The sequence below is a fragment of the Cyprinus carpio genome, chromosome A5, assembly GCF_018340385.1.
Source record: "Cyprinus carpio isolate SPL01 chromosome A5, ASM1834038v1, whole genome shotgun sequence".
Classification (NCBI taxonomy): Eukaryota; Metazoa; Chordata; class Actinopteri; order Cypriniformes; family Cyprinidae; genus Cyprinus; species Cyprinus carpio.
This window is the reverse complement of record NC_056576.1, coordinates 36527615-36555451: the sequence shown is the minus strand read 5'-3', so window position 1 is coordinate 36555451 and position 27837 is coordinate 36527615. Positions and strand designations below refer to the sequence as shown.

The 27837-nt window shown below is 36.4% G+C and overlaps 1 protein-coding gene across 1 annotated transcript; it reads right to left on the bottom strand.

The window, feature by feature from the left end:
• LOC109098058 (voltage-gated potassium channel subunit beta-3-like) lies at positions 1 to 27493 on the bottom strand. The gene is made up of 14 exons (XM_042757112.1): positions 26265 to 27493; positions 13164 to 13207; positions 12528 to 12565; positions 12068 to 12147; positions 9656 to 9700; positions 9400 to 9444; positions 8429 to 8472; positions 8267 to 8353; positions 8082 to 8167; positions 7071 to 7191; positions 6481 to 6575; positions 6208 to 6328; positions 5901 to 5989; positions 1 to 4161 (listed from the first exon to the last, which is right to left on the bottom strand). The coding sequence occupies exons 1-14, from the start codon at positions 26516 to 26518 to the stop codon at positions 4072 to 4074; spliced, it is 1239 nt and encodes a 412-aa protein (XP_042613046.1). The 5' UTR covers positions 26519 to 27493; the 3' UTR covers positions 1 to 4071.
• Positions 27494 to 27837: the final 344 nt, after the last annotated feature.

The following is a 27837-nucleotide window of genomic DNA, read 5'->3' as shown; positions in this document are numbered from 1 at the left end:
GTTTTCTCCACACATTTTAAAGGCAAGCAAGATACATTCAGTACAGGGCTTGTTTCTTGTTTCTTGTTGTTTTTTTGCTTCTTGTTGCATGACAGTAAATTAAACATATTCAGGCAAAATTACCATATGAGGGAGTGCACTAAATGTATATATACATTAGTTCAGGTTAACTAATGATAGTTAAGTCTTGTTAATGATTATATTGATCAAAAAAGATCAATCATTCCGATGCTTTTTCCGACTTGCCAACTCGGGTACAATACTTACATAAATCACTGAGCATTATAAATACAAAGAGACATTAGTACCAACCAGTTCTGTAGAAAGAATACAGAAGTGAACTTGGATTACCACTAAAGGGACTTGTGTTACTCCATTAAGAAGTGACCCAGGACCAGCTTGATGCTAAAAAAAAAAAAAAAAAAGCCGCAAAACTGATCTCAGTTCTGTCAGTGCTCGTAATTCTCTCCAACCCCGGCTCTGTTTAATAGAGGAAAGCTTAGCTGAATAAGTAGCAGTCTTGGGTTTTTGGGGAAAGAAAAACATTCAAATAAAAATTTCAACAGCATAAAATCATATACTAAATGTAATAAATACAGTGAATCTTGCTAGCTCTGCTGACCACGGTCTGGTTTCTCCAATGCAATTCATATTACACACATTGTAAAACTGATCTTAGTTGAATATAAAAGGATTAATTCTGTCTGTGCCTGTTTATTGTGCTGAACTAAATCTTTTTGTCTTCTTGTTTTTGACTGGGTTCAGTAGAGTTAAAAGAATAGTTCACCAAAATGAAAATTTGCTTGAAGTTTACTCATTAGTTTATTGGTTTATTATTATTGGCTCAATGATGATTGTTGGTTTGTTTCTTACAAACACTCAGCATTTGGCGTCTCAAGACATTAACTGATGGAGTGGAGTGTCATGGATTACTTGTGAATTATTGTGATGTTTTTATCAGCTGTTTAAACTCTCATTCTGACGGCACCCATTCACTGTAGAGCATCCATTGATGAGGAAGTGATGTTACATGTAATGTAAAATTACTCCAAATCTGTTCTGATGAAGAAACAAACATCGTAGAAGGCTTGAAGGCGAGTACATTTTCAGCAAATTTTCATTTTTGGGTGAACAATTCCTTTAAGCTTGATTAATAGCATGCTGTCATTTACTGCAGAAAATAATTGAGCTTTTGATTTAGTTTGTAAAAACAAAAATTGAGTTTACAGTAATTCACTCACAATAGTGGAAGTCTATGGGGCAAGTTGTACTATCTGTTCAAATACATACAATTTTGAAAGTGTGAGCACAAGACTAGACACAAAGCTAATGTGAAAATATCACTTACTAACCTTATCTGTGCACAGCTTCACATTTCTGCTATAAACCTCACTGTGGTGCACTTACCCTAAAAAGTTCATTGTAGATGCATTACTGTAAACAACATTTGCATTTTTATACACGAGTCCAAATGATTTTCTGTGGTAACCGACAGCATGCCATGCGATGCGTTTTGGGTTATGGAACAGGTGGAGTTATGAACCACATTCTGAGGCACTGCACACTCTGATATTCAACAATGGCTGATGGGAAATTGACAGTAATCCAGCCAATCTGTGTCTTTCGATCTGAAATCATGGAATGACACAAACACATTTTAAAAGTGAAGCGCTTCGCTTTTCATTGTCACTGACGCAGCTTGTATTTGTCAAACACACAAAGCAATACTAGCACAGTTCTCTGGTCATGTTAACCTTTGATCTTCATGACTATTTGTGAACTATGATCTTTAAATTATGACTCTGTCCACTTAGTGCAAAGGATGCTGACCGCTGAAGCCAAGCCCCACACCTATGATGATGCCTTGCAGAAGTATTCAGACCAGCATCCACTTCGTAAACTACAAATCCTGCATATAAAGAAGTGAAGTGTGTATCTTGCAGAAAACAGATTTTCAAACACCTGCCAATATTCAAGCAAGCAGTCCCTGTTATATCAGGCCCAGACAGACTTCTCAAACAGACTGCACTTCCTTTTGGTTCTTTCATTTTTCCTAAACACACTAATTCAATACAGGATATATATAGATTTAAGAATAAGAAAATAATCATAGAAATTATATTATATTAAGAAATTATTCCTATAATTAATTTTACACAAATGAAAAATATTTACCCTACTTATAACGCAACTGTCGATGGAAGCTTATTTCTGCTATGGAGTAAAAAAAATAAACTAAAAAGCTAATTGCAACATTTCATTTCACAATTTTGCTTTTTTTTTTCTTCTTGAAATTCTAATAAAAAGTTACAAACACAGAATTGAAAGAAGAATAGTCTGAATTGTGCATGAAAGGGATGCCTCTACAAAATTTGAAATTTGGGAATAAATGCATATTATAGGTCTTATTGTTACATTTCATATGTGCATGTTTCATTTTTATCTATCTATCTATCTATTTATTTTGACCTCGTAATGTTTAATCAGAAGGTCATCTTCCAGTGAAAATGACAGAATTCTCTCCAGTGATGTACTCTGACCTTTTGTCCACTCAAGAATGGTTTATCGTATCATATTGTCATCCAGCGCAGCGCTTCAGATTGTACAGTGAATATGTGGGAGGTAAGCAGCTTAACATTTAATATTTGACAACCATTTTGCAATAGAAATGTTCATGATCAACAGCAATATAGAGTGATGCAAGCTACTCAACGTTTTGTCAAATGTTGCTGATTTGTTGCTAATTCATGTAATTCATAATGCATATGAATAAGATTAAATGTGTGCATAATTTAAAATAAAAATATTATTTGCAAACTAATTTGAGTACTTCACAGTACTTTACTGTTCTTCTTTCTTTTCCAAATACATTTAAATCCTTAATTTATGTAATCCTACATATATATATTGTATTTTATTTTAATAAAAATACCTTTACCACTGGGGTCTTTCAAGTTCAAGACATGGCTATGGCCTTGGTCAGTGATATTCTGGTCCTATAGAGATTTTCTTACCTGTTTTTGTAATTAAAATCATTTGGAAACAAGCCGCGTGATTTGAGGTATCTTTCCCGTCTGTAGCACTGCATCAGTTTAAGTTAACAGAGAGTTAGGTGTTTGTTAGTAATAGTTAAGAGAGTAAAAGAGTTGTTTTTTAATAAGTGAACTGGTGAGGGTCTGAATATATTCGCAAGGTACTGCATCCACACTCACACGCCCCTCCACTATCTGCACAGATTCTCTTAAAGGGACAGGTGCACCGTTGTAAACACAAGGAGAGATGGAAAGGAGGGAAATGGAGGAAGACTTGTGATGTGTCCAAACAGCTGTTTGCAGTTGCTGCATGTTGCTCCTGTAGGCAGTGAACGTCCCAACAAACAGGACGGGCAGCTTTTATAAACATCTTCTGAGTCACTCATGTGCAACGCCATTCATGGAGAGTTTGATTCAGAAAGCGTGCCACCGCATGCACACACACGATCTTGAACGCACGACCAGGCCCACGCGGAATCTGTGCAGGTTTCCGCAGAAAGCTCACGATTCGGAAAGTCCTACACATCATTCGTCCCGCACATGTCCTTTTAATAAATATTTTGGCAAATCTGATCATGCTTCCAGCTGGAGATAACAATATAGCACTTTCCAATTTATCACATTTGATTCATTTCGCAGAATTCCGCACTGGAATTTCCGTAGCGGAAAAAGCTGCAGATTCCGTCTGGGCCTGCTAATAAACAAGCTTTTTGACACTTTCATCCTACAGTCGGCAGCAATTCCTCATGGAAGACTGAATCTTCATTCTCTCCGAGTAAAGAAATGAAAAGCTGTTGTTCGTCACATCGCTGTGATGTTGCAGACAGCCGATTCCGTGTTGAATTGGTAGGTTGTGTTCAGATATTTGAGCAGGGTTACAGAGAGCAGTGTGGGGTGGGCTGGAAGCATGTTGCAGAAGGCATGCAGGTGTTGTAATATATGGGAGAGCAGAAAAGCAATGGCACGCCATGTTCCGTTTTTCCCCTTGCGTTCTTTGTCTTTTCTGGCTGCACATGTTCATGTCATCTCTCTGGTTCCCTCACGCACGTGACTCTTTCTTGGAGTGAGGCTTGTTGCCCAGGAGAGCATCCATCTCGCTCACAGTCTGAGGCGTCATCTGAGACAGCACCTAGAGAGAATATGAAAATCATCTTATTAGGAAGTCTGTCTCATCGCAAGATGCCCCTTTTCATGAAACGTATTCAGCAAGGATTTATTACATTGATCAAAAAAGACTTTTAGAATGTTACAAAATATTTCCATTTTAAATAAATTTGTGAAAAAATGTATACGTTTCCACACAAACTGAAGCAGCATAACATTGATAATAATAAGAAATGTTGTTTGTTTGAGCATCAAAGCAGAACAGTAGAACCCTTGTGAGAAAGTACACTTTAGCAAACTTTTCAAGCGAGGGCTTTTTACGAAAAGTGATATACATATATGCATGTTATTTGCAATGAGAATGAAAATTTTTTATAGTTTAAATTAATATTAAACTTGTTGAAGAGTGCTTTTCTGACCCACTGAAGGAGGACTCAAGTACATCTTTATGTCATTTCATAATTACTTCTGTTGTCTTAACTTGTATGTCTTGTTTTTAAATATATTTGTTGTTGCTTTTGTTTTTAAATATATTTGTTGTTGCTCATTTGAAATGATGAAGTATGTCTTGTTTTTAAATATATTTGTTGTTGCTCATTTGAAATGATGAAGTAGCAGTTTAGTACATTTCAAATATGTTAACTTTAAATGTAATATCAAATAACACACTAAAATTTAAATAAGTATTTTAAATGAACTTTAGTATGTAATTCAACATAAAAGTAAGTGTACTTCTTTAAAGCATGCCTAAAAACTTTTAATTGGACAAAACTGCACCTTTTTTTTTCTTTAAACAGTCTTGAAAGTTTATTCTCTTTAGGTTCACTTCAGTGGTCTTTTATTGCATGAATATTATATTGTCTGCAAGTAGTTTTTAAAGAGATTATACATTTAAGATTTGAAGTACACTGCAAGTGCACATTTAATAGCTATGATTAATCACTTTTTCACAAGGGAATGATTTCTTAAGGATCATGTACAAATTCAGCTTTGCATCACAGGAACAAATTAAACTTTGAACTATATTTAAATAGAAAACAATTATTTTAAATTGTAATAGTATTTCACAATGTTACAGTTTTTACTGTTTTTGATCAAATAAATGCAGCATTGGTGTGCAGTAGAGAATTCTAATAAATAAATAAAATCAAGCCCTAATGTGTGTGTGTGTGTGTGTGTATGAGTGTGTGTGTGCATTTGTGTCTGTGTGTGTGTGTGTGTGTGTGTGTGTGTGTGTGTGTGTGCGCGCGCGTGTGTGTGTGTGTGTGTGTGTGTGTGTGTGTGTGTGTGTGTGTGCGCGTGCATGTGCGCTTGGGTCTGCATGAGTGTGTGTGTAAACAGTCTTGTGTGTGTGCGTGCGTGTTTGTGTCTGTGTGTGTGTGCGCACGTGCGTTTGTGTGTGTGCGAGTTTGTGTCAGTGTGTGTGTGTGTGTGTGCGCGTGCGTGTGCGTGTGCGCTTGGGTCTGTATGAGTGTGTGTGTGTCTGTGTGCGTGCATGCATGTGTGTGTGTGTGTGTGTGTGTGTGCGTGTGTGTGTGTGTGTGTGTGCGTGTTTGTGTGTGTGCGCGCACGTGCATTTGTGTTTGTGTGTGCGAGTTTGTGTCAGTGTGTGTGTGTGTGTGTGTGTGTCTGCGTGTGTGTGTGTGTGTGTGTGTTCTATCTATTTTTGTGTGTGTGTGTGTGTGTGTGGTGTGTGTGTCTGCGTGTGTGTGTGTGTGTGTGTGTGTGTGTGTGTGTGTGTGTGTGTGTGTGTGTGTGTGTTACCCGCAGGGCTCCGAGGTTCTCAAGGAGCTGGTCTGTATTGGAGACACCAAGAAGTACAGAACTGACCCCTTCACTACGCAAACACCACGCTGAGTGAGAGATTTCACAAAACATTATTGTACACAAGCACTGACCTTTATAAAGAACATCAATCTGTTCAATGACCATCTGATGCACATCACACACGAAAATCACAAGCACTTTCTGTGTCTGGCCTGCTCTAATCTACATAACTTCAAGAGGTTGTGGAGCACAAACAGTATAATATAAGTGACCAGATCATTTGCACGAGTACAGAGACACTCACCAATGGCGAGCTGAGCAGCCGTGCAGCCCAGTCTGTCAGCCACCAGATGGAGCTCTTTGATTTTTGCCAGCTGTCTGCGTCCTTCTTCACTGAACACTCGCTCCTTTAGCCACTGATAGCCCTAATGCACACAGTCACACACTGGGCCTTTATCATCGCTCACATGGATTTAGCAAGTACAGGACAGTCACTGAGTTAGACTTCAAACAGCACAGAGACACTGAACAGAGACTCCCAGGGAGGAGAGACGATCTCCTGCTGTTCACCACTCACTTTAATTGCGGCTCTGGAACAGTCTGGAACCCCGTCACTGTATTTCCCGGTGATCAGCCCGCATGCCAGAGGAGACCAGGTCATGGCTCCAACACCTGACGCAGCATGTGACAGACACAAGACATGGAGTAAGACTCGATCTGTCCTCAAATCATGAAATCAAACACTGTAAATTAAAGATTTTGCACATTAAAAAGGTTAGAGGGTCAAGGTTAGATACGGTAAATATATCCTGCCGTTTTATTCTGCACTGGCAAATTATAGCTTTGTAGTACAAAACGTCTAAAAACATAAGAAATGTAGTCTATGTTTCACCAGTGACTGATTTTTGGCTTTAAGCTTTTCAGTTTAAAAGCATGTTAAGTATGTTAAATTATTTTGTGTTGCTTTAAAGAACTACACTTATTTTGATGTGTATATATATATATTTAATCTAAAGATATGTTTTATTTTAATTGCAATTAACATGCAATTAAGTGTCCAAAAACACAACATTTCAGATCACGCTTTAAAGTATGAAATTTGAGAGTATGCTAAAGTGTGCTTGTTTCAGACTGAATTTCATTGTGAGGTAACTCTTGTGGACTGACCGATCTTGTGGTAGAGCTCTGGCAGCTGCACCTCCACTTTATCCCTCTGGAAATAGTGATACTCGGCCTGCTCACACACCGGTGGGATTAAATTAAACTGCCTCGCTACAGAGTACGCCTCCTAAACACACAAACACACAGACAACAAGGGGTTAAAGCGTCCTTTCAATGGCTGAGAAAACCAGCGTAACAGCAGTTCTGGGGAGGGACTAATAGTAGCGACACAATCAGTTTATTGAGATTGTCATATAGTAGTTCATATATATTCATAATAACAGTGTAACTTTTCCAGTAACAGATACGATACTTTTCTCAATGAGCAGAAGTGTAGACAAGCGAGTGTTACTCTGCAGTTTTTAATGTGAAAAAGCTTTTTTCTTAGAATTGCAAGATATAAAGTCAGAATTGCAAAATATACATTTTCAAACTCACAATTCTAAAAAAAAATTAAATATAAACTCATAGATATCAACTTTCAATTGTGAGTTTAAAAAAAAGGCAGAAATTTGAGATAAAAAGTTGCTATAACCTTTTTTATTCCATGGTAGGGAAAAAAACTAAATTGCGAGATGTAAACTCAGAACTCTGAGGAAAAAAAAACTGATTTGCAAAAGTCAGAATAACAAGATACAAATTCTCACAATTCTTAGTTAAAAAATGTTGCAATTATCTTTTTTTTTCCATACCAGAAGGCTTCCATAATAATAAAACACGCTCTTCTACATTTAATTTAGTTAATTAATTTATTTATTTTTAATGTAGCATTGGAAAATGAAAATAAAAATCGAACATGATATTGCTGGATAGTACATTTAATAGCTTGTAGTGTAACGAGCCACTTTCTCAAAATTTGAGTTGCTTGACTATGTTTTAACTACTTTCAATTGCTAGTTGTGCAGTTTGTAAAACTTGTGGCTTGACTTACATGCATCATATTATGTGAAACAGCTGCTGTGACACAGGAAAGCTTTGTGGTATAATTTTGGTATATCGAGAGAAGAAAGAGCGTACCATGATCTCCATGGCACTCCAGCGTGACGTGCCCCAGTACATGGCCATTCCCTGGTTTATTACAAACGTCATCGCACGTACTACCTCTGCAAACACAAACACACAACAGCGCTTGAGAGGTGCGATGTGGCATAAATGATGCATTCGTCACGCATGCCATGAGAGATGCTGAAGAAACGACAGACCTTCCATAGGGCTGTTCACATCGTTTCGGTTGGCGAAGACAATATCCACGTAATCCAGCTGTAGTCTAGACAGGGAACCTCTGAGACCTGTAGACACATCACCATCACTGTCCGTCTGCCTTATCATCATCATCATCGTGATATTCATAAACAGCACTTTACCTTCTATGATGTGTTTTCTGGACAGGCCTCTCTCTGTCTCTGCCCTGAGGATCATGAACGCAAATGTCAGAGAGTCAGAAAACCTCTCAAGACCAATCAAAATGCAGTGCATTTAAGTAGTACAGAGAATCTGCTGGGACATGATGAACAAGCATTGATACTGAATATTTATGATTTTCAATTCATTTGTATAATAAAAAAATAAAATGGGAAGAGCAAATTTTAATCTCACAATTTTGGCTTTTTTCTTATTTTTTTTCAGAATTGCAAGAAAAAGTCAGAATTGTGAGATATAAAACTGCAATTGCAAGAGTTAAAAAAAAAAGTGAGGATTATGATTCTGAGAAAAAAAAGTCACAATTACCTTTTTTTGTTTAGTGGCAGAAACCTGCTTCCATAGTGCACTGTACAGTATATAGCACACTTGTACATAGAAATTTGTTTCTGATGTTCATTACTGTTGTTGTTTCTATGCACTGGAAGCTTATTCTGACACCAAAACAAATTCCATGTGTGTGTAAATCACAAAAATAAATCTCATTCTGATTATGACCAGTTATTCAGTTCATTTCCTTCAGCTCTGCCACATTAGATTGTGAGGAATGACATAAATCAGGTAAGAAGAGTATCTGCGCATGCATAAGTGTTCCAGTGCTGCACTGACAAACATCAGCGCTCCTGGAAAACAGTTTGGTTAGAGGACTGGAAATAACTTTTGCATACAAATCTGTAAAATTGTTTACCTTTTCTTTTCTTTTGCATCAATTCTGCAGCTTTACGAACTGTCACATATTGCATTTGCCAGTCACCTCAGATTTGTATATATTTTGAGACTTGACTGACTGATTATGATTCATAAATAGTTTAAGAACTTAATAAAGAACTACTGTATATATATTCATTTTGACACTATTCTGAATCATTTGTGTGGGTCTGAATAAACTGCATGATGAAACTCAACAGATACTCACTGTCCTCCCCAGTAGATCTTAGTCGTTACTACATAACTGGACCGTCTGAAACACATTTTAAGGGAAAAAAGGTGATTATTATAGTGAGGACAAGCCTAATAGTGTTCTATATTCCCCCCTCCCCGCTAAATTAATCCAAGATTGACCATAACTAGAGCACAGGAATACAGAAATACTAGATAAAACGATTATTGATTATTCTGTGTATACTCAATCTGTAAAAAATGTAAGAGACATATGAATAAAAGCAGGTCACCTCCAGCCTTTCTTCTTGATGATATTTCCTAGAGTGATTTCAGCCCTGCGGAAAAAAGAAGGATACAAAATCTGAAAATATATATTTATGATTATTTCTGCACTGCAAAAAAATTAATAATAATAATAATAGTCTCAATATCAGACAGTCTAGTTTTACCAGAAGATACCTTTACATAAGAACCAAAAATACCAAAAGATATTACAGTGGTCATACTATATATTTTTTTTATATTATATATTTTTTTTAACATATTATATATTATACTATATTTTACATTATATTTTCAGAAATTGTATACATGCATTTTATCATGTTTGTCTTGCGTAAATCAGAAAATGCCGCTTTATGTACAATTTTTTTTCTTATTATCCCTACACAGCTATTTTTCAGTGTATTTCGTTCTATCATTTGTATTTAATCATACATTTGTAGGGTTTGAAGAAGTCATGATCACACTTTTATCAGGGGTCTCAGCTCTCTGCACACATTCGGAAGTGCTTCCTCTGCAGACACCAGTGAATAAAGCAATGCTATCATATAATCCAGCATATAAGAGAATCACTATTACTATTTCTTACGCTTTGGGTCAGGATCTAAATGAGCATTAAAGTATGTAACTTGTCCCACATTGTTTGGTCAGGGACAGCTTATTAAAGACGGATTAGATCAGTCATGTTGTGCATTAACCCTGCATTAACCCTATAAAGCCTGACATAATTTTCTGAACAATGTATTTAATCTTTAGACATGATATTAAAAAAGGGTAAAAGTTGTGCAGTATTATATTTGATGCATCATACATTTATGACTCATATAGTGTAATGTGTTGCTTATATTCCAGGAAGAAAATATATAATGCAATGCAATGCAATGATGATTATGAGATAAACAAATAAACATTCCTTAAAAGACTGATGATCATATCTGTATTTATACTCACATTTTAACATGACTTTTCTAAAAAAAAAAAAAAAAAAAAAAATGATGCATGGATAATCAAGAAAACTTACATTGCTTCAGTGCAGTAAATATTCATTTTTAAATATTACAAACAATATAGAAGCTTTTAGTCTCTTTTTACTTTGAAAAAATCAGTAAAGAACCACAACCCAAAGTTACATAATTTTATAAAGATATTAAAAAGACTTTTTCTTGCAAAAGAAAGAGCTTAGAAATGAGTGTTTCTAATATGATACGGTATGCTTTATAGCATTAAGGAAAGTGTATGGTTGACACTGGGCAATGTATGGATTTTAAAATAACCAACTAATATCAGGTCATAAAAGATGCATGCATAATAATTATAATACAACTATCTATTTGAAACTAATTTTACACACGACACGTTGACTTCTCGGAGGTTATTATGTAATCTACACAGCTCCGCATGACGATGAGCATGTTGGTATAATCCTCCCAAGCACAAAGATCCCCAAACAGCTGTTCAGGTCACTCCACCTTTATTTTAAACTAAGTAACTAGGTTAAATGGCACTACATCAGGGCTGTCCGATCCGGCTCCTGGAGGGCCTCCATCCTGCAGAGTTCAGCTCCAGTCTGCTCCAACACACCTGTTTAATTAGGACTGGAGCGAAACACTGCAGAAAGATCCTCCAGGAGCAGTGCTCCACACCGATGCCTACAAATGAAGACCTCAGCTCTCAATTCTGTCAAGTCAAAATGTTGCATGTTGATTGCAATAAAATGAAAATGTATTATTCAATGCAATTTCATAATTACCATTATGGTCTTTGAAATATGGTTAAAATTACTGCTGAATGAACTGACAAGCATTTGTGGTAAACTAAAATATACGTTAATATAATTTCTATAGACTAATTTGTACAATATGCCAGGCTTTTAAATATATTTGTAATTGCACATTTGTGATGATGAGGTTGCAATTTTTAATTGCAATACTGAATAGTACAATCCAGTATTTTACATGTGCTTTAGTATGTTAGTCAACACATCAAAATAAGTGTATATCTCAACAAAAGATTATTAAAACAATGGTTTCAAATGTTGAAATGTCAAAAATGTCAATTTTTAATTTGACATTATTACGAAGCACACTTTTTAAAAGTCTACTTAAGTGTGTTAAAAAATATAGTCATGAAAGTGTCTCTCAGTGCATTTAAGTGGCCTTTTATTTCATGAATATTATTATCTGCAAGTACAATTAAAGCACACACACACACACACACACACACACACACACACACACACACACACACACACACACACACACATATATATAAGATTTAAAGTACAAGTGCATACTCAACACAATTAAGTGCACTTCTTTCTCACAAAATGCATTCAGAAAAAAACCCAAATCTATCTCTTTGGTCCAGTACAAGACGGTTACAGTGAAATCTGTTCTCCACTGCATCGGTGGGAATCTTACCTTCCTGAAGCGTACACTTCTGCTGTGTCGAACAGATTAACTCCGTTCTCATAAGCTATCGTCATCACACTCTCTGCCATCTACAGAAAAACATCCACACACAAAACACACACGCAGAAGATGACAGAGATCTGGCTATTTAAAGACAAAAGCTTGGTGCAAAGTGTTTCAGTTACCACAGAACAATGATTTAAACTCATGCAGAAGCTATTTATGTTTGCTTACTGAGTTCCATTACATGCACAACATTTTTTTTATTTTTTAAAATGATCTTCTTTTATGTTTCACAATGGAAAGAAAGCCATACAGGTTTGGAACGACATGAGGGTGAGTAAATTATGACAGGTTATTTATTTATTTTTTTGTTAACTATTCCCTTAAGTGTGTCAATAACATATATTAAACACTAGAGGTAATCATGTGAAATTAAGCAACATTTATCCCAAACATTATGATTCACCTCATCAGAGATCTGAGATCCAAATGTCACCCAGGTACCTGTGGACAGAAAGACAGACCGATGAAACCATACTTTTTCAAAACTATGAAAAAATACCAAATGAATCATCAACTTGTCTATTTTCAATTTTCAGAAAATATCTTGACAATGTCCAACATGAACTAAGTATAAGCAATATATTTTTAACGTTAATGTTATTTATTAAAAACATTTGTTTGTTCATCTTAGTTGAGAGGTCATTAACTAATGCTAACATACTTTTTGATTTTAAAAACGTCTTAGCAAATGTAGAAATAAACATGAACTAAGATTAATAAATGCTGTTGAAGTGTTGTTCATTGTTGGTTAATGCTAACTAATGTAGTTAACTACAGTAATATTAATAAATGAATTTGCATGAAATTATAAAGTGTTAACAGAATTGATAAAATAATGATTGATTTCAACAGGTTTGTCTGCCACTGGTTAGAATGCACTGCTGTGACTTATTTATACTTGCATAAGCTGGGATAAATGAAAGCATTTAAACATGGAAAAAATAGACACTTCAGTTTTAAATAAATGACTGACTCCAGTTTAAACCTTGAAACAATTTCAGCCTTAAACAGAGATGACTGAAAATCACTGGCTACTCACCAAGACCCAAGCAAGAAACACGTAGACCCGACTTTCCAAGGTTCCTGAGAGAAAAAATAAAGCGAGAGAGAACATTTAGCAATTTTAACTGATATAGTTTTATCAAATTAAGATTTGCTTAAAGATGTGTTATATTGTCCATATGCTTTAATTCTGACTGTATTCATTTGCATCAAACAGAAAAAATGAAATCTTTAATAATTCTGCATATTCTTCATATAGCTTACATAAATACATTTACTGCATTCGTTTACATGATGTTTGTGAAAAACAATGAGCATGATGCAGAATTACTTTTGTAAACAAAATACAAAAAAAGAAAAAAACTTTTTGTAATCTAATTAATTCGCTCCAATTCATTCCAATAGCTGTCACTGGGGTAGTACATTTTTTTAAAGGCACACCTTGGTATCTAAACAGTCCATATTGGTAACTTAAAGGAACATATTAGTACCTAAAAGGTAAAAAAGTGTACCTTTTGAAAAGGTACTGCCCCAGTGACAGCTTTTGGACCTTTTTTTCTGAGAGTGTTGATTACTCAAAGGCAGAGCTGACTGGTTAATTGATTATTAGAATAATAGTCACATCCCAACACAATGCATGTGGATGTCAGCTCTTCATCTTAACGCCAGACAGCATACTGTATTTTGGATATGGATGCATATTCAAAACCATTGTAAAATGGCTAATAATAAATGAAAGTGTTGAAAGCTTGCGTAGCACCCTTGGTGTTTTAATTACAGATGCATGCTGCTCGTGAGAACACCAGTTGAAGATCTGCCTGCTTTTCATTTCCACCGCGGCTCGCTTACGTGTCCGACAGAAACAGAGAGATAGAAAGAGACAGACTGTCAGCGTGTTTAGATCCAGGCGGCTGAACCATGCTTTCTCTTCTCTGCATCTATTTTTGTTTGCCCGGCCAGTCTATTTATAGAATGGTTGCAAGTGTGCATTTGTTTGCGTCCAGTGTGTGTGTGTGTGTGTGTGTGTGTGTGTGTGTGTGTGTGTGTGTGTGTGTGTGTGTGTGTGTGTGTGTGTGTGTGTGTGTGTGTGTGTGCGTGTGTGTGGAACGCACTATTCATTACATTGATATAGACATATTACCAGCCAAGACCGTGAGGAATTGCTGAATTAGTAGCATTAATTTGATCTAAAAAAGCTGAGGAAAAAAAGGCAGATCTATTCATCACATGAGAGGACTGGGTGAGAGAGGTAGAGAAAGCTGCAAAGCTCTTTCTCGCTGACACAAATATTTTCACTTTCACTGTCATCCTTCATTTTTATCTTTCTCCAGCCTTTCCCTTTTTCCACAGCGCTGCATTAGAGCGCTGAATCACACACGCACACACACACGCACACACACATCTATATGCATGTATATGATGAGAAGCCGCAGGGAAGAAAACATGAAGATCATGGTGCTGAATATTCACAGTCGATGCTGCATGATTACACACACACACACACACACACACACACACACACACACACACACACACACACACACACACAAACACACACACACACACACACATTTTACTATGATGGTGGGGGCTTTCTGTGATATTTTCTAGCCCCTAGAACTAACTGTTATAGAAACCTGCAATATAATTTATGCAGTGCATTTTAGTAATATATATATAATTCAAATTCTGTTATCATTTACTCATCCTCACATTGTTTTAAAATTGTGTTGAACACAAAACGAGAATTACTCTTTTCCTTGCAACTGGTCTCTGTGTTTGAGGCTCTTAACTCGCATAATGCTTTCAAAATCTATACGATTTTCACATTCCAGGACGTTTGGACCTGAAGAATTGTAGACAGTCATAACTTAATATTTTTCAACTAAAACTATGATGTATCCGATCACCAACTTTTAATTAATGAGTGAATGTGATAAAAAATGTTGTTATCATATTATTACCACGGTATTACTGCATTCACCCCTTTTGATTAAAAATGAGAAATTCTTCAAAATGTATAATTCAACATGAACCTATATATATATATATATATATATATATATATATATATATATATATATATATATATATATATATATATGATTTGAATATATCATTGTATGAATTGGAATGTATTCAATTAATTTGACTTTATTATGTAATCCATGATTGTTAAAAACCAGTCCAAATTTATGAAACAAACATATTTGTTTCTAACAAAACAACATCCAAGCAACATAAATAGTACTCATAAAAGTTTTCAAATAAAATGAATTCATTGTACATGCATAAACCTTCACTTTCAGGTGAAAAAACTGATCATTTTTCATGCTGCAATAGTTCATCAATGGACTTACGCGTGTTTATCAACAAAATTCAGTCACAAAAGATGGGGAAATTGGGAAAATGCTATTTATATATTTAAGAATTCATGTTTACCCGATCACAAAACATTTGAAACATTTCTTAAAAGTGGTTATATCTTTTAACATGTAATCGTATAATCTATACTGTTTTATGAAATGTTTGTGTAACTCTTAGGTCAAATCGGACCTAAATGTGCAAATGAGGGGTAAAGCTCTAAACAGACACAAAAGCAGCATCTTGTAAATCATGCATATAATCTATAAAGCTCGTGCTCTGTGTTCAAGGTTTTATATTTACCTTCCAGTGGACTGTTAAATGCTACACCTGAGTCAGAGACCCAGATCCACTGAACGAGATCAACTGAGCTCACAAATCACACATACTGTATATAAGCATGCCAAGGAAAGATAGGGCGGATGTCAAGATTTTGAGTGATTAATGAGCTTGACTCTCACACAAACTATCGAGACGTCAACCTCATTGCAATGAGTGACTACAGCATTACCAGTCAAAAGTTGAGAGTGATTTTTTTTAAGGTATGTTTTTGAAAGAAATGAATACTTTTATCCAGCAAGGATATATTAAATTGATCAAAAGTGACAGGGAAACATTTGTAATCTTGCAAAAGATCAAATAAAAAAATTTATCATTACAAAAAAGCCCAAAAAAAAAACAAAAACAAGAAAGCATTAGCATTAGAATGAATTCTGAAGGATCATGTGACACTGAAGACTGGAGTTATGATGCTGAAAAACATTTGCACTACATTACAGTTTGTACCGTATATTTTTGAGCCAGAGACTTTAAGAGATCTTACAGATACCAAACAGTAGTGTGCAATGACAAAATTGTAATTTATGGGTGAACTAATCTTGTGGTTTTTCTTTTGGGAACCAGCCAACAGGAGGTCATTCCAGGTTTCACAAACAATGCTGTAACCTCCACACACAATTTTCACATTTTCTTAGATGCTTTTGCAATATGTCCAAGACAAGTGACTCTTAGATTCTTGCACTCTAAGTGATATCTCCACCATGAGTTGATTTCCACAACAGCAGCAGTTGGGACAAACGTTGAGCACCTGTACATTTGTTAACCATTCAGTTTCTGTTTCTGCAGTATCACTGCTGCACATACTATACATACTGTACAAACATGTATTTTCTGGTTGTGAGTGTGTTATGTGATGCAGCATCTCAATTTGAGACTTGTCATCTGGTCCTGCTTTTTTTCCTGAATATATCAACGGTGAACACTTGTTAAAGGCATTTGTTGCAAAAGATAGAAAAGATCTTTTAAAAGTCACACGCTCCCTATATCTCTTTCTTTTGTCTCTTTTGCCTTTTTCTGTGAGACAGAGAGGTTCAATAATGCTGAGATCTTGCCTGATTCTCTTTTTCCTACCATAAGCCTCACTGTAAATCATCCTGTTGACACACAAGCACATGCTGAAGAACTGCAGTAATCTCACACATGCCTCTATACAGAGAGTTTAACAAGAGATGTCTCAAACTGTGCTCAGATTTGCCAAGATCCCAAAGCCTGCAAGCAAAGTTTAAAAAACAGAACTATTTATCAATGCATTCTTTCAAAATATCCAAGCAATGACATTCACATTAACTGTATAGCAAGTGTATGTCAAGAATGGCCTCATCTGGTTTCAATTTGTTTTCTCAAAAATTTTTATGAGAAACTTTTTTTTTTTTTTGCAAGTTTTTGCTCGATTTGGGTCTCTGAATGAAACTGAGCTGTTTTTTTTTTTTTTTTTTCAACACATTCTCACTTTTCGACATTCAGGGTTTCATCCATTGCTTTCAAAGAGAACACTTTGGCATCATACATGGATGTGATGTACAGTATGGGAATATCGCCTTGATGCATTTAAATATCAAACTATTAATAAATACCTGTAAATAAACATTTGTGCAAAACATGCATCTTTATGCATAAAGTGTTTTGTTTATGTTTCATATTTATGTTTATGTTTAAATTTTTTATACTTATTTTTTTTTTAATAAAATGTATACTTTTACATATGTGAAGAATTACATGCATCATTATCTGACACATAAACTGAAAGCAATGGAGTATCCTGACTGTTAAAGTGTGTCACATTGGATCCTGATCAAGTGTCAATACATGATGAGCTCCACATTCTCTCTATATCATACTATATGAGCCCACCCCCCCCCTCCATTTCCCCCCAAAGTTTTTACCTTTTTTTTTTATTCAGCACAACAACACATCATGTAATATTAGGCATGCAGTTTGCTGTAAGTACAGGATGGCCCAAAAATTCACATTATCATTATTATTATTATTATTTAAACACAAATTAACTTGTATAATTTTTAAATTACAGCAAAAGAAGAAGAGAGTAGAGTTTATGTCGGCTTGAGCACTGCTGTCATTAAAGCATAATTTTTAACATTTTTTTAAATGAAACGTTTCTCTCCCATTGTTATGCTGCTAATATAATTCACGGTGACATGACACATTATATTTTCTCCTGTGGTCTCAGACTGTTGGGCCCCACTGTATATGCAAAGGTCACATCATACATCAACACAGACATCAGGCAGATTCATAAAAATCAGAAATGCAGAGCGCACAACTCCTCAGACACACTCCTCTCAGAATACTGCAGTGCACCACAACAGGGTGGAGAGAGAGAGAGAGAGAGAGAGAGACGGAGAGAGAGAGCAACACATGTGAAAATGTGAGTGAAGGCAGATAAAGTGGGAATGAAATAATGACAAGATGAGGCAAAATTGAAAAAATAGAAATAGGCAGAGGACAAAGAGTGAAAAGCAATGTGATAGAAAGACAGAGGGAACAATATTTAAGGAGAGCAGTGAACATTCGAGAAAGAGAGAGAGAGAGAGAGAGAGAGGGAAGAAAATGAACAGCAGTGGTGGAAGAGAATGGTGCATATTTCTCCACAGTGTGTCTGTCTGTAAGCTGTAAAAGGCCCGGTCTGATTAATGTACTTTATAATGAGTTAGCATAGGCAATTACTGCACATACTGAGAAGTGACCGAAAAAAACAGTGAGTGAGCAAGAGAGAGAGAGTTATGTGTGGAATGGATTTCTATCATATTACTCCTTCTACATACTATTCTACATAGATTCGTCACACACACACACACACACACACACACACACACACACACACACACACAAAGATATAAATATATATATATATATATATATACATAACCATATGTGCACCAGAGAATATTGCATAATATAATGTGCTCAGCTTCGTCTACTATTTCTTGTATGACAAATGCACCGAGAGCAATATCAACCATTAGTTTGATTGTGTACATAAAAAAACCTTTGCATACATTTTTGCATACTTTCAAAAAAAGTACTTGTTAGAGAAACAATATATTTTAAAATAATATTGTTTTCAGATTTTAAGACAGCAGTACATGCATTATTATTATTATTATTATTTTTTTTTACAATTTATATTAAATGCAATTTGTTAAATTTAAGAGTGCTTTTTGACCCACTTAAGTAGGAATTCAGTCATACTTTTTATGCAATTTCAGAAATTACTTATATTTTCTTTGACATGTAGTTAAAGCGTACTGTCGAATGTTTTGACATCCTTTACGGTGAACTAAAATACACTCTGAATATATGTCAGTTGAAGCTTGCGTGTCCTGTGTATTGACATGCATTTGTAATTACACAATTTTAATGCTGAAGTTACAATTTAGTACAAAATAAATGAACTTACACTTAACACATTACAGTTAATAATGAAAGTAAATAATTAAATAACAAGTACTTAACAAGTATTAATAATACTAAATAGTAAGTACTTTACATGTTCTTTAGTATGTTAGTCAACACAAGTGTCCTTCTTGAAACCACAACAAAAGATGTTCAAAACAGTGCTCTATAATGTACATTAAACTAAACTTTTATAAGTGCACTTTTTAATATTGTACTTAAGTGTGTAAAGAATCATATAGTCTTGAAAGTGGCAATGCAAACAGTATTCACTGTTTATTATCCCGGCTAAAAATCATTCTTGACTTGTTTCCATTAGGGACTATCCTCTAGAGATCAAGCTCTTTGTAGCACAGCATCACAGCTTAAAGGGACAGTTCACTCAGTAATGAAAATTAACTCGATAAGTCATGATTTACTCATTCCAAACCTGAAGTATATGCATTTCTGTAAATGTAAAAGAAGAGTTTCTCAGTGTTTCTTTTTTTCTTATCCAATACAATAGTTTTGGACCCCAACGACTTTAATTTTATAAGCAAAAGGAGTTGAAACATCCTTCAGAATGCACTTTATTTTACGATATGTGCACTTACAGTGTACTGTCCCAATAAACTTCTACTTATGTGGAGTAAACATAGGTTAGGGTTAGTTTTCAGGTTCAGGGTTAGTTCTTCTAGTTAGTCTTCTTTTGTGTTCAGCAGAAGAAATAAGATCATAAAGTGAACTGTGTGAACCATCCCTTTAATAGCATTGTTTGTAATTTGAAAATAAAAAACAGAAATAATTAAGAAAACACATACAAAGATGTATTTACGTCCTACTTAAACACGGGAAAAGGCACTCTGAAGTTCAGCTTTATTGCTTTCGACATTTCCGTTCATATGTTGTCTTGGATAAGTGTTAGAGATTTAATGGTAATCTTAGTTATGGATTTTGTGTGGGAATCAGAGATCAGTGTCTCTGACCCGATTGATTTTTATCGACTATCAATCAGACCAGCGCTGGATCACTCACTGTTGATTATGATATTGGGTTACTGAGAGAATTACATATTAGGAGACTGAACTGAACAGAGGGACCCAGTACACATTCATTTCATTTGCCCATATTTTGTATCAAACTCATCATTAGCCAAAACAGCAGTTAATCTTATTTTGTTTTTTACCCTAAAACAAAAATTCTTTCATCATTGACCCACCCTCATGTTGTTCCAAACCCATAACCTTCATTCATTTTCGAATAAAAAATGAAGATTATTTTAATGAAACCTGAAAGATTTCTGTCCCTCCTTTCAAAAAGTCTATTCACTGAAAACCTTTAAAAGGTTAGAAAAAGAGTGTAAAAGAAATCCATATAATTAAACCTCCTTTTTTCATATCATTTAAAATATAGTGCATGAATCATATGGAAAACTCTGATTATGCTTTTTGGAAGTTAATTTTTGTTGTATGGGAAAAGAGAAACATGGACATTCTGCCAAAAGTCTTCTTTTGTGTTTTTCATGAATGAAAAACACGTCATACATCTATAGAACAACATTGGGGTGAGATTTATCACAAATTATTATTTTCATTGAACTAACACACACACACACAAAAATAATAATAATAATAAAAAAACCTTTCCCAGTGAAAATGACTCTTGTGAAAAAGAAATACACTTAGAAAGAAAAAAAGAGAGAGAAAGTACTTATTACAGAAATAATAGTGCAAACTGAATGTAGTGTTTTTGGACATTTCATTTTATGTTATTTATAATTTATATAAAAATGCATATTAAATTCAATTAGTTGAACTTAAATGTACTTTTTGACCTACTTAAATATGACTTAATTGCGTCTATTGTATTTGAAACAAGATTAAAGTATATTGCCGAATGTACTGACAACCATTTATGATAAACTAAAATATTTGTTAAATGTGAGCCAAAATCATCACAATTAAAAGAACCAAAGACTTAAACTACTTCAGTCTGTGTGCATTGAATTTATTTAATAAACGAGTTTCACAATTTGAGTTGAATTACTGAAATAAATGAACTTTTCCACAACATTCTAATTTATTGAGATGCATCTGTATATATATATATATATCTTGTAGGCGCCTCTAGCAAAGAATCTGCAGGATTAATAAGCTCAGCTCACCTGCCGCTTCTCTCCTGTTGAAAATAACTTGAGCTCGCGGTTGCCGTGTATCGGTGCAGTACAGAAGGGATGAAAGGGGCATTTCAGTGCTGCCCACACATTCAAAACAAATATTAAAGCCTAATCTCATTTTTTACCCTTTAACAAAAATACAAAAAATCAAGCTAAATTTTAGTTTTCCGTCTCTTAAAAAAATCGAAAAAATTAAAATCAAACCGTTTCTCATTTCTCTTTATTTCTTTTTAAGTAGAAAATCAAAATGACCGAAAGATACACGGACCCTGAACATAAAACTTTTCATTTTACATTATTACAAAGTTAATTTTTTAAAATGTGTACTTAATTGTGTTATCTCTTTAAGCATACTTAAGTGTCCCTTTATTTCATTGAAATATTATCAGATGTACTGTACCTTTAAGAGACAGAGTACACTATAAGAGCACATTCATGTTAAACCCATAAATCACTGCAAGCCACTTCAGTCCTGCAGGAACTGATATAAAAACCTAACATATGGTTTGTGAGTAATTTTCTGGCTAATACAGAGTGCTGGACATTGCTGTATAACCTCTCTCTACGACAAGCACAACTGCAATATTCACAGATGATGTGCTATCAGACACATATGTTTCTTAATGGCCTCCATCTCCCATGAAAATGAATGGTAGCTTTTTAATCACAACAATTAGGGGTCATTAGCATAATTATAGCTGTTGTTATTCTGAATGTCATTAATGCTATTACACAGCAATTCTAATGTGTTGGTATACATGCATTTAAGGGGTCGGTAACACTTTACTTGAAAGGGTGTGCATAAGACTGACATGACACCTTCATAATCATGACATGACACACGTCATGAATATGAAGGAGGTTTTATGCATGTTTATGACAACTATCATTATGTCATTCACTCAGTTATGTCATTTTTAATGCAAAGATGACACTGTTTGAGATGTCTTTGTTATGGGTTAGGGGTTAGGGGTAAGGGTAGGGGTAGGGTTAGGTTAGGGTTAGGTCAAACAGTGTCATCTTTGCATTAAAAATGACATAACTGAGCGAATGACATTCAATGACAGTTGTCATAAACATAAACGTGTGTCATGTCATGATTATGAAGGTGTCATGTCAGTCTTTTGCACACCCCTTCAAGTAAAGTGTAACCAAGGGGTCATATGAAGCGATTTCAAATTTTTTCTTTCTCTTTGGAGTGTTACAAGCTCTTGGTGAATAAAGAAGATCTGTGAAGTTGCAAAGACTAAAGTCTCAAATCCAAAGAGATATTCTTTATAAAAGTTGAGACTCATCCACGCCCCCCTGAAACGGCTCTTTCTAACACGCCCCCACATCTCTACGTCAGTATGTGGGAAGATTTGCATAACGCCGCCCAGATGTTCACGCAAAGAAAGAAGGTGTTACTTTTATTCTCGTTGTAGTATTGTTGTTGCCGCCAACGCCGCCATGTTGTATAGACGCTGTGTGTTTCACTGTGAAAGCGAAACTTCTTTGTTTGGCCTTCCAAAAGAGGACGATATCCACTTCATCATGCCTGGAGCTGATCCGTGCTGGTCGCTGAGGAAATACATCAACTTTGCACAGAGTCCAGCCCGGTGTCGTCACATGTGGTTGCTGCAATCACAAGGCATGCTCCTTCGTAGAATCCACCTCAAGTCGCCCGCCTCTGCTCACTCAAGCCGGCCGCGGCTGTGTGTGACGCTGTTTCATTGAGAAACGAAACTACTTTGTTTTTGCCTTCCAAAAGAAGACACGACTAGAAATCATGTTTATATCACGTTTATAATGGGTTTCATGTTTATGTCTCGTCGCTCCGGCTGGACAGGGCATCACAATGTGTTAAGAGGCGTTACATTTCCATCATTTCCTTCCCGCTTGAGGCATTCGGCCAATCACAACGCACTGGATAGCTGGCCAATCACAGCACACCTCGCTTTTCAGAACGATGAGCTTTGTTTCAGAAGGCGGGGCATAGAGGAGAAACAATAATGTACGGTATGTTGAAAATAATGTTTTTTTTAACCTTAAACCGCATAAACACATTTCATTACACCAAATACACAAAATAATGTTCTTTTTACAAAAAAAAAAAAAAACATTTAAATAAATAAAAAATGCACATGGCGGCATTTAACTGCATTTGTGTGGGGATCCACTGAATAACATGCTATCTACTACTAATTATCAACTTCACTAGGAAAGAAAACCATTACACACAGTACATGCATGCTGTTTAGAAAATAGTTGGCAGTATGCAGTGTACACTGCGCAGCATGCAGTAAGCAGTACGCTAGTATTCTGAACACACTACTGATCCGTAAGAATGTAAGAAAGAGAGAGATTTGGTGAGAATCTCTTTATCTTACCCACATGAAACAGGTTTTGACTTGAAAGCACAGTGGGCACTTACTGAAGTTACAGCGCTTTTGTGTCTACATTAATTAAAAACTGAGATGACAGATTATTGAGAAAACTCAATAGAAAGACAATTTCTCTTTCCACCTGCCAGCTTCCACCCTCTGGCTAACAATCTCCTGTCCTTTCACCATTGGCACAGCTGCTCAACAGACAGGACTCCAGTAATAGCACAACGTAAACTAGATTAAAAAGTTTGCCAAGGCAAACTTTGAAGTTGGCTTAAGTAAGCCTGGCCAAAAGTTTGAAGTGGTTTTAAAAGACTGAAATCTGAAGGTTTTAATAGATAGAAATTTTAAATGACAGATGTGGTTGCTATGAATGATAGGGTGTTTCTACGTGGTTACTAAAGAATTCTGGTGGTTGCTAGGGTGGATAGATAGAAAAATAGAAGGGAGTTTAAAAGCATATCAAATGTCTAGTGAGTGTTTCTCAAGCCAGCATAATAACATCCATCTCACTTTCCAACACTCTCCACTAAACCTGTACTGCACTCTCTCTCTCTCTCTCTCTCTGTGTGTGTGTGTGTGTGTGTGTGTGTGTGTGTGTGTGTGTGTGTGTGTGTGTGTGTGTGTGTGTGTGTGTGTGATGCCTAGGAGGAGTCACTTGACCACAAGCAGCACCACACAGGACGTGAGTGTCTGGGAAATAGCCAACCAGAGTGTGCTTTAGGTCTAGCAGATCCAACAGAGTGATGTGCAGCAAAGTGGAAACTCATTTAAATAATGGCTCAGCAATCTCTGAGAAAGATCCGTGAACGATCCGTGGGTGTGAGTCTGAGGCTGAGATTAGCACAACACACGCTCACACAAACATATTTCACAGTGAAGCAACATATTCAATGAGAAGAAATGTGACGTTGTACTGGACTGTATCCACCCAGAATTGATTAGGTCATGAAAAGCCGGCATTCAGAGCAAGTACATTTTGATCATGAAATTTACAGAGCATTTTTTCTTTTTTTTCTCTTTGGGATATCATGCACTGATGAATCATGCAGGAATGTGTATGAAGGGGCAAATAGGGTCAATTCTGATTCCATGTTGTCTTTAATGGATAAATCTGCATTTCCTCATGTTCTAATAATATAGCATCCCTCAGACAGTGACTCATGACCTTTACAGACCTTATGGACAGCATAGATTGTCTGACTGTAAAATATGTGCTTGTGTGTGCTGTATAATCGCATTCCACAGAATACACCTAATCCAGATAACACACACACACACACACAAATAGTTGAGCTATAGTACAGAACTCCATCGACCAACTAGGTTTACATTTCCTAAGGAAAATGCCACAGTTCTAGATTGTTGTTGAGTGATTGCCAAAGTGTTGCAATGCTGTTGATAAGTAAAGATGGTTGCTTCAAATCAAAAGAGACCACACTTGTAATATTTTCTAACATTCTGGTGCCTACACTTTAAAAAATGTTTGTAAATTGTAATTATCACATGTGGTTAAAAAAACGATACATTTAACATCATATTTCAAGTCATTTTGCTGTAAAATACTGTCAAATATATGGATTTTGACAGGGTTTTATATGGGTTTGTATGAAAACAATAAAAGGTCATTCCCAGAAGTCCCTGAGTGATGACATATGGATATATTTTCTTTAAATAGTTATGTTTCATATTTTTGTTAGCAGTAGTGTACATTGGGATGTTACATTGTTACATTTTCTGTTATTTAGTTAATGTGTATGCATTATTTTAGTGACGTGTGTGTGTCCCTGATGGTGTTTTGTCTTTGTGTGTTTGATCAATCACAAAATTTTAAGGTAAAAGTCAGAATTTTACATTAAAAAGCCACTTAAGATTGTACAACCTGTATTATTATTGATGCTATCAGTACATTTTAAGGTAAAAGTCAGATTTTGATAGTAGATTGGTATTTAAAATGATATCAATTAATGAAATATACTGTTTGTAAAATATGCAGGCAGCATTATCCTTGACAAACATTATCAGTTCTGATGGCGGATTGCAGGCTGGGAATTTTATTTATTTATTTATTTTGAGCATCCACTCTTTTATCATCCACCAAACACAAAACACAAGTCAGATTACTTAAAAAATAACTCATAAAACAAGCTACTTTCGGCAAGCTGTGTGTTTTATGCAACAACTAATTCTGTGTGTCATGGTATAAGAGCTTATTGTGCTATATATAAAATACTGAAGGCATTAGATGGACTACTCAATAATGCAAATAAAGGAGATGATTCCATTCCTGCCCCATTGACATACAGTTTGCCATTCATTCAACTCAGCCATAACACAAGCACTGAAGTGAGCACACACACACTCAGTATTAAACTGGCTGTCAGTGGGCCTTTATGAATCTTTAAAGAAGCCATAAAACATCAGCCAGCGCAGAATAACCCAGTCTGCCACCCAACAGGTGGTGTTACACACATACACACACCACTTTCACCTGTCTCACCTGTATTTCATGCTACTGTGTCGACCAAGAGCCTCCTTCATGTGGGCGTGGCCTTGCGGCAGGGGTCGGGACCCCGCCACGTCCCGTGACTTGACCAAGCCGTGAGGGGTGTAGTTGCCGTTCCCCCCCTGCCCGCTCCCTCCTCCTCCTCCGCTGTTGCTGCCCCCTGGTGGAGGGGCAGTTCGCAGGCCGCACAGGCGGTCCTCGCTGCGACTCTTCAGATTGTGCTCCGTACAAGCGAATGAAACCTGCATCCTGACCACACTTGTGACACCTGTGTGTTTCAGTCTATCAGAATGAAACGCTTTGTGTTTGTGGTAGTCTCACAGTATGTGCCTGATAGATAGATAGATAGATAGATAGATAGATAGATAGATAGATAGATAGATAGATAGATAGATAGATAGATAGATACTCAAGTCAGGTCTTGCACCTGCTGGCACTGACTTGCAGCTGTTGCGCGGAGGCGGCGCGTCCGAACGCAACCCTAACGCGGTGGGGTGCGTGTTTATGTCGCCACTCAAAAAGTCACGACTGGCTGCTGTCCAGGCCTTTATTGTGCCGCTGCGTGCACTGTCTGTCTATGCAGTCGCCCACTGCACTTCTCCAATACCCGGATCAACGCAACTTGAAGACGCTCCTCTCCGTGTTGAGGCATTCCTCCGCAGAATCCGGGTGGTCTCTCTGTATAAGGCGGGGGACCTCCTCAGAATCCGGAACCACCCATCCACACCGGGCTTGCACCGACGGGATGCGCAACAGCCGGTGCCGCGTCACCTAAATGGCACTGAAGCTGAGCTCCGCGGTGGACGAACGCGACAGCAGAGACGCTTGTGTTCAGGCGCGCCTGGCCATCTCCTCGTCTACAGTCGAATGAACACAAATTCGAGCACACACTCACTAGGTAGTGATGGTCACTATCTGACACACAGCGCGCCCTCACGCGCTCGACACACGGCAGCAAATGTCGCGCTGTTTTCCTGACGCGTAATTATTATTGCCATGGTGATCATCGCACGCGATCAGAAGAGAGTCTGACAGCTCCGCAGTGTCCATATTCCGTCGTCAGATCTGACTATAGCAGCGCATATGTCGCATCTTGAAGGTGGTATATAATGACGAAAGGCTGTCGATGGAGATGTGAAGGGAAGTGTGCGTTCCTCCGTTCAGAGTCATCAGACGCGATACTGCCAACTCAGAGCCCAATCAAACTCTCTCTCTCTCTCTCTCTCTCTCTCTCTCTCTCTCTCTCTCTCTCTCTCTCTCTCTCTCTCTCTCTCTCCCTGATCTCCATTGTGATTAATGTGTGAATTGAGGAGGACCACTGCGGATTAATCACGTTATTGTTTGGTTTAGGGCTTGACACACACACACACGCACACACGCACGCACACACGCACACACGCACACACGCACGCACACACACACACACACACACACACACACACACACACACACTTTTTTACATTCCTCTGTTGCTTAAATATAAGCATAAGCAGCAAAGCAAAAAGGTTCCAAAGGTTAAGAATAAAATAAAAATAAAAACATTTAAAAATCTGCACTTTTCACTGTA